Source organism: Triticum aestivum, chromosome 1D, assembly GCF_018294505.1.
Source record: "Triticum aestivum cultivar Chinese Spring chromosome 1D, IWGSC CS RefSeq v2.1, whole genome shotgun sequence".
Classification (NCBI taxonomy): Eukaryota; Viridiplantae; Streptophyta; class Magnoliopsida; order Poales; family Poaceae; genus Triticum; species Triticum aestivum.
The window spans coordinates 288726031-288734541 of record NC_057796.1 but is presented as its reverse complement, the minus strand read 5'-3'; the positions used below and the strand labels follow the sequence as shown (position 1 = coordinate 288734541).

Here is an 8511-nt window from a genome sequence, read left to right as displayed (position 1 = left end):
CAACTTCCAAATCAGAGGGAACTCCACCCAAGAAACCCCAAACTCTAAAGCATGGCACTCCCTATTTCCACTCAAGACAACGGATGAGCATGATCCCAAGCAAAGTAGCAAAACCCCTCACGTTTTTCACCTACATTCTACCACGTCCAAGAGCAAAGCAAGGGTAACAGTTAACACCAACAAGAGGAGGCAACTTTATTTGTAGTAGCATTAGCAGTGTTCCCCAGACCGGAAAAGGATAAAGTGGCTGCAAGCCTTGACCAGCGACAAAGGTGTGGCTGCAAGCCAAGCACACCTGACAAGCTGTGTTCGTAGTAGGACCAGCTAGTAGCTATGTGAGGCAAGAGTCCTTTTGGACCACGCCATCAAGGGCCCTCTTTAGGCTAATCTAAGTCCTAACTTTGCGGCAGAAAGTAATCAAAGATTCAAGGCCATTGCAGTGTACACATACAAAAGCTTACGCTGAGCTACTGTTGCCTGTCTTGGTCTAATATTCTGTCAGTAACGTATGTTGTATGTACGCATACAGTGTCAAGGCACTGTACTGGGTGACGGCTTCCTATGCTTATTTTTTTTTGAATGTTCGGGCGCGGGGGGGGGGGGGGGGGGGGGGGGCGAGTTTCCCCCACCTGAATATATTTGATGTGCGGATTGAGAGCGCGCGCAAAGTAACCAAAGCCAGAGCGGTTCTCGTCTTACATCAAGTAGTACGCCATATCTTTGAACACAAACGCTCATATTTACACGCATACACTCATTCGTATGAACATACACACATCCTACTCCCGTGATCATCTTTGAGAGACTGAGTCGGCATATCATCTTGATATTGACGAAGTCACTAAAGGCGTGTTATAATCGACGCGAACATTTCCTCCCATTAAGGCACATCACCGAAAATCCCGAGACAAATCCGGCAATAAATGCGAGCACCAGGACTTGAACCCTGGTGGGCTGGGGATATATATGAAAATGGAGCGGAAAGTTTCTGCTTTTCCCGAGCAAAAGTGAAAAAGGAGAGAAAATATGAAAACGAAAATGAAATATTTTATACAAAAACAGAACAGACGTGAAAACATAATTTCCGTTTCCGTGAATATGAAATTTCCGTTTCTACTATAGTACTGCAGGCCTATGTCTGCTTTATAGCCCAACTATCAAACAACACACAATGACACAATGAGTAAAATGAGCAGAACGGATCATTTGAAGATCAACTTCTACTGCCACATACAAACTCAACTAGACCCTATACAGAATTGTCCTGTACTACTATAATACTACCCTATGTTACTAACACAACCATATTATTTTTGTTGAAAATATGCCCTAGAGGCAATAATAAAATGGTTATTATTGTATTTCCTTGTTCATGATAATTGTCTGTTGTTCATGCTATAATTGTATTAACTGGAAGGACGCAATGGCGTACCTTAGCTTTATAAAAGGCAGAGAATATTTACAAGAGATTACAAAGCGAAGGACGCAACAAGCCTGTGCCTAAGCCCCACCATACTCCAACTCCTGATCCTAACGCGATTACTCAATAAATTGTTGAACTCCTTTAGCTTCTGTCGTAGCCCATAGCTTTAGCTCTTGGAAAATTAAATCGGTCGTGCCCCATTCATTGAGAATCCTATCTCCACCAAACACCCTCCCATTCGGTAGCCGCCGATTTCGATCTCAATGCATTTCACCGCCCCGACCAAAATTTCATCTGCCCCTCCGGTACTCCAGCTTGATAGTTTCCACCTGCTGTCTAGGGTTGAGCCCTGGGATTTAACAGCGGATAAACTTTCCTAAAAAAACATAGATGTGTATAAACACGCACCCACACAGGTAAGGGCCTCGATGATCTGACTAAACTTTCAAAATAACCGAAAAATATATAACCATAGTACCATAGTGTCGTGCCACTTAGAATCATGACAATTGAAATTATGTTTGATTGCAGTGTAGAAAAATATACATTTTTCCAAGAGATTTGTCAAAATAGACATTTTTCTATAAACTATTATAATGTAATGATTTAGGATGGATATCTTTTTTTGAAAAGGAGGATGTACCCCCGGCCTCTGCATCTGGGCGATGCATGCAGCCATTTTATTAATTATTCACAAAGCCCTTATAAGGTAATACATCAGTAAGTCAAAAAAAAATGTCTACGGTCACGCAAGATCTATCTAGGAGAAGCATAGCAATGAGCGGGGAGAGTGTGTCCACGTACCCTCTAGACCGAAAGCGGAAGCGTTTAGTAACACGGTTGATGTAGTCGAACGTCTTCGCGATCCAACCGATCAAGTACCGAACACACGGCACCTCCGCGATCTGCACACATTCAGCTCGGTGACGTCCCTCGAACTCTTGATCCAGCTGAGGCCGAGGGAGAGTTTCGTCCAGCACGACGGCCTGGTGACGGTGATGATGAAGTTATCGGCGCAGGGCTTCGCCTAAGCACTACGACGATATGACCGAGGTGTAAAACTGTGGAGGGGGCACCGCACACGGCTAAGAGATTGTCTGTTGTGCCTTTGGGTGCCCCCTCCCCATATATATAAAGGAGGGAGGGGCAGGCAGGCCAGGAGGAGGCGCGCCCAAGGGGGGAGTCCTACTCCAAGTAGGATTCGCCCCCCCCCTTTCCTACTTCCACAAGGAGAAGGGAGGAAGGAGAGGGAGAAGAGAAGGAAAGGGGGGCCGGCCCCCCTAGCCCTAGTCCAATTCAGTTTGGGCTAGAGGGGCGCGCGCCACACCTTGGCCTGCCTCCTCTCTTCCACCACTAGGCCCATGAGGCCCAATAACTTCCGGGGGGTGGGGTTCCGGTAACCCCCGGTACTCTGAAACTTATCCGAAACGACCCGAACCATTCCGGTGTCCGAATGTAACCTTCCAATATATGAATCTTTATGTCTCGACCATTCCGAGACTCTTCGTCACGTCCGTGATCTCATCCGGGACTCCGAAAAACCTTCAGTACATCAAATCATATAAACCCATAATACGAATCGTCATCGAACGTTAAGCGTGCGGACCCTACGGGTTCGAGAACTATGTAGACATGACCGAGACACATCTTCGGACCTCACCCACTTCAGCAGCTAGGCCACAATCTCCTCCTCCACTTGATCCGCCGCTGGGAAGCCACCGCGAGGCAACACCCACCAATCAGATCCCTTTGGGCGACGATGAAGACATCCAAAGGTAGAGGAGGTCACATCACTGTGTGACCGGTGCCATGGCCACACATACGACATCCCGAGGCGCCCGCTCAAGATCAACCGTCACAGCCACGCCTCCAAGTCGCGACGAAGGGACGCTCCGCCACCGCCATCATCCCCCCTCACGGGCTTTGCCCAGCCGGGATCCGGCGGTGGCGGGAGGGGAGGCAGAGGGGAGGGGAGGCGGAGGCGGAGAGAAAGAGAGAGATCTAGATCGGGAGGGGAGGCGGAGGCCATTTAGGATGGATATCTATGATCTTTTTTTTTTCTTCTATTTTTGAGAAAGGATATCTACAAGTAATACAAGACAAATTGACACATAGTGAAACTCTTGATAGTATACACTTAATATTTTGGGTTTTTAATCAAAGAGAAATTATCCTCTTTGATTTGAAGGCCTCTAACGTAATTTTGGAGGATTATAGTATTTATAAGAAAAAAAATCCTTTCATGGGTTATTTGATTTGAAGAATTACAAACCAGAAAAATCCGTAGGGATTTATTTGCACTAGATTCCGTAGGATAATTTTCAACCACTCTAACCTCTTGGAATCAACAACCATATACTAGTATTCAAGATGACATGACACTCCTAAATGCATCTTGGTTATCCCGAATCTGTAAAATCAATGGAATTTACCAAGTCAAAGGATTTTCATATAAATGTTGGAGCCATAGAATCTTTAGAAAGGAATAATCGTATGTAAGTTGTTTGACTTGTAGGACTGAATCATATATAAATTTTCTTAGCATTCTTTTGCATTATGTTTCAGAAGAAAATTCCATTCACTCAAATCTCTTAGTAACAATCCTTTTGTTTTTTCATGGTGTAAAACAAACTTTAGCGCGCACATAATCCTATAGAATTCAAAAGAACACAATAGTAGCATAATGTATTTATGTCCTGAAACAAGCTTTCGCCTCTCGTTTTATATATATAAAGCAATCAACATGTCCGAACAACCAAGTCTTTTGTTTTACGGGTAACCAAGTCAAGTGTTGCACCGAAAATAAAATAGTTTTCCCACAAAAAAGAAAATAAAATAGTTTGCTGAAGCAACATCACAACACGCCCAAGAGAAATCCTAAAAAGAAAGCGGAAAAAGACCACCAAGTGACTAAACCCAAGTCATCCTATATTTTTCATGTTCGTGCATTGTGGAAACCCTGCGATCGAGGAGGCCTAATCGGCTAATCCCTATGGCAAATCAAAGTACGGGCAACATATGATGTCCGTGGAGTGTCTGATATTTTGGGTGCCATTTGGAACAAAGGAATTGTGGTCCTACCTCCTGTTTTCATTTCTGTCTCTAGAATTTCTGTGGTTTGCCCGCGTGACACCCAAACAGGGCCTAGAAGGTGGTTAAGGAAAAAATCCAACTTGAAATCCTACTCAGAAGAAAACGTATAAAATTTAGGAATCCAAAGCATTGGCAATCTGTAAATACGAACAGACAAGGGTAAACTTCCCCCAAAAAAACTTAACTCATTAGCTTATATAACGATGATGACAAGTAGGATCCCACGGCTCATACAATATATTCTACATATGGCATAATACATGCATATCATATTATAGCACTAATTAAATAGACCTAAATTAATCTCCTCTCCGAGACGAGCAAAGCAAAGCACCAGCCGGCCGGCAAGCCGCCGGCCACAGTAGTCGAGCAGCAGGGTGAGCCTACGCCGACGGCTTGCGCACGAAGTAGCGGTAGGCGGCGACCTTCCGCTTCCGTGAGCCGGAGTTGTCGATGGAGAGCACCATCTTGCCGGGCTCCTTGGCCGTGAAGGCGTTGTGCACGGGCTCGTCGGCGGCGGCCGGGACCTTCCTGGTCCTCTCGACGCACAGCGTGTAGCCTCCCTCCGCCGCCGGCACGTACTCCGCCCCGTACTCTAGCTCCCAGCCGCCGACGACCAGGTCCCACGTTATTGTTGCACCGGCCTGCAAATCAAAAACACATCGGTATTCAAATGACCATGCAAATGTACGAGTACAATTACTACTTTACCACTATACAAGTAATTATCTTTTTCGCGCCTGTGTTCTTCAGGAAGCAGCAGCAAATTTCTTATCACGGGCCCTACCACGTGCTCACGTGAGCATTGGACGTACAATCCAAAACAGTGTCCATTTCTTTACAGCGGTTAAAGAGAAGAATCGACTGTTGCCGGAAAAGAAAGAAAAGAATTGACCACTGACATCACTAGCCTAGCCACTAGCGAACAAAAACGAACCACCCTTTTCCGCCACGACGTTTTACGCCTCCGATTAGGGGAACGTAGAAGCTTTGTACTACTATCCGCAAAGATTAGCGGAGGCTTTACCACCAAATTTACCCTAATCTTTTTTTGACAGTCCCTGCTAATGCGTACTTGGAGTAGTACTACTGTACTTGAGCAAAACACCGAGCGCGCACTCTTTTCGCTTTCACCACGTCGCCCGCCGCTGCCAGCAGCGACGAGCTGCCGAGTGGTGACAGCGCGTGGAGAGCCGGGCCGTGGCGTGAGCCGTAAACAAAAGCAAAGCTAGGAAAAGAGCGCACGGCCGCTGTCGTCGCCACTACTTTATCCCGTAAAACTCTCACATCAGCACGGCGTCTGGTGCGTCGTGTACGAGGAGAACAAGGACAAGCCGCGGCAGAGGCGTTGCGGTGCCGAGAAGAAACGGAAACGGAACGAGCCAACTCCATTCAAACCTGGCCGAGAAACTCACATGCCATGCCACCGTTCTCTTCTTTAATTAATATTTTATTTTACGTTACTCTTCACGGGAGTGAGCTGTCTCGTGAAGCGGTGGACGTGCGTGCGCAGTGTGACCGGCGTTACAGCTAGCTAGACCCAGCTTTTCCAGGCGCGTGAGCCAGCGAGCCGTCTGAACCCAAGGAAACCCAGGAAACCGGCCCCGTCCCATGCCATGCCCGTGTCAGCCCTGTCTCGCAGCGTCGCAGCGGCAGCGGCATCGGCCACTGCGGTGGTGCTTGACGCAGTGTCCACTGGTGGCATGGCAAGAAGGCTTTTCGCAGTGTTCCACGCCGGAGATTTTTCAAAATTGGTGAAAGGGTGGCCTCGCTCGCACCACATGCGGCACTGCCATCCATCCACGGATCCTATCTCGTCGAAAGATGCTTGCTACTCCAACCGTGGTAGGTACGCATGGCCTATCCTCCTCTTGATCGCAGTTGAGGTGAAAAGGTAAAAACCAGGAGGAGGAGCTGGAACCAAAGCGCTAGGAGCCAAATGCCTGGGACACGGCGAAAGCAAAGAAACAAAGCCTTGCGTTTGTGCTCTTGCCCGGTAACGAACACACCGGCCGCAATTGTTTAGGCACAAGACGATTTCGAGAACCCGGATGGAGACAGGCACGAGGAGGTGACGGATAGTGCACTTGTAAAGGACTTTTTTTGTGCGTTATTATTTCAGCTGATTTGTACCCTAGTAGTATGCGTAGGGCGACGTAAAATTACTCCTGTGCGACGCAGAGAGCTTCGAGAGGGGGCATGGCGTTGTCGTGTAGGATAACGGGATGTACCTCAATGCCGTCGATCTCTAGGAAGACCTTCTCGCCGCCCTTGATGGTGAACTCGGACGCCGGCTTGGGCGGCCCGTTCTCCAGCTCGCTTGAGCGGCTCAGCCCGCCGTACTGCACCGGCACCAGCTCCGGCCGGATGAACCTGTCAACGGAAACGAGCAACCGCCGTGTCAGCATTCTCGGGACGGAGCGACGACGAGGAAAAGCAAAACTTTAGTTCATCGATTGGAGCTGCGTCCTTACTTGAAGAGCGTCTCCGCGACGTTGCCCTCACGCGCGATGACGAACTTGCTCTTGGTGCGCTCCGTGAGGAAGGGCGAGATCATCGAGAACAGCACGGAGAAGTACCACGGCACGTTCACGAACACCTGCTCGGGCGACGGTGTGAGGTAAATGGCAGGTGTTCGACGAAATGCGAGTCTTAAACCACACGAACTAAGGCAGTAGGGAAAAGAAGGGTACCTTGCGGGCGACCATCTCGGGGTAGTTGTCCTGGAAGAGGGAGAGTATCTGGTTGGACGCGGCGCGGAGCTCTCGCTTCGGCATGTCCTTGAGGTCGGTGACCTGTATGATGGCGTTGACGCCGCCGGGGCGGAGCTGGAGCGAGCGCACGCCGCGCTCCATGATCTGGACGCGCCACCGGAGGAACCGGCTGAGGCGGTCGCCGTCGCCGAACACACGGTCGTACATGTCCCGGTCCTTGAACACGCCGTAGGCGTTGTAGCAGACGGGGTGGCCCTCGCGGTCCCAGCCGTGCATGTAGGCGACGATGCCCTCCAGGTCCTTGAACCCGAGGTCCTCGTCCAGCACGGCGTCGGCGCGGAACTCGGCCCGCCAGGCGGCGCAGCGGAGCAGCATGGCGTGCGCGTCGCGGACGCGGAAGTCCCTGGCGCGGAGGAACTTGAGGAGCACCACGTCGGTGCGTTCGTCGGCGGGGGCGTCGCTAGGCGGGTTGAGCGGCACGCCCCAGATGGAGATTTGGTCCGGGTGGGTGGCGAGGAGCGCCCTGAGGTCGGCGAGCGCGCGGAGGTCCGAGGCCGGGAGCGCCGCGGCCACGTACGAGTCCTCCTTGAAGGAGGCCGCCCGGAGCAGCGCGGTGGCGTCGATGAGGGACCCCATCAGGCTGCGCTTCGCCCCTGGCGAAGGTTTCGGGAGCGCGTCGGTTGCCGGCGCCGGCGCGGGGGATGCGGCGGTGGTCGGAGACATGTAGGCTCTGGTGGAAATGCAGGGGGCGAAAGGTGGCGTTTTTGAAATGGAACGCGACGGGAGTCGGAGTGGAGCGTGGGAGTGGTGTTATGATGGTGGCGTGAGCGTGGTGTGGCCGGCGTCCGCTGCTCTGCTCTGAGCTCACTCGCTCGACTCTCTTGCTGGGTTTTATAATAGGGAAACGGCACAAAGTATGACCCGGACAGTGTGAGGTTGTATGTGTAGTTCGTAGGCTAGATTTGTCTTTTGTTAAAAAGAATTGCGATGTGACGTTTCTTTAACATGTAAAGAGGGAGTTTTATCCGGAAATTGCTTTTGGAGACCGAGCTCCATGAAGGCCTCCAAATGCAAATTTTAAAATTCATGAAAATTCATATTTTCACAATTCAAAAAATCTGAAAAAAAATACAAAGATAGATGAAGACATAGTGCACAAGTGTGTAAATTTTTAGGACGAAATACGTCGAAATGAGGGTTGTGCAAAAAAAGACAAATCTGATGCTTTTTAACACATGATACTATTCATCCTTCGAAACCATGAATTTGTCTTTTTTGTAC

General features: G+C 49.5%; 1 protein-coding gene across 1 annotated transcript; it reads right to left on the bottom strand.

Annotated features, from left to right (window-relative positions):
• Positions 1–4681: 4681 nt before the first annotated feature.
• On the bottom strand, positions 4682–8105 carry LOC123181523 (patellin-6). Its single transcript, XM_044593802.1, has 4 exons — positions 7210–8105; positions 6991–7115; positions 6748–6889; positions 4682–5160 (listed from the first exon to the last, which is right to left on the bottom strand). Exons 1-4 carry the CDS (start codon positions 7951–7953, stop codon positions 4900–4902), a joined length of 1272 nt encoding a protein of 423 aa, XP_044449737.1. The 5' UTR covers positions 7954–8105; the 3' UTR covers positions 4682–4899.
• Between the last annotated feature and the right edge of the window lie 406 nt (positions 8106–8511).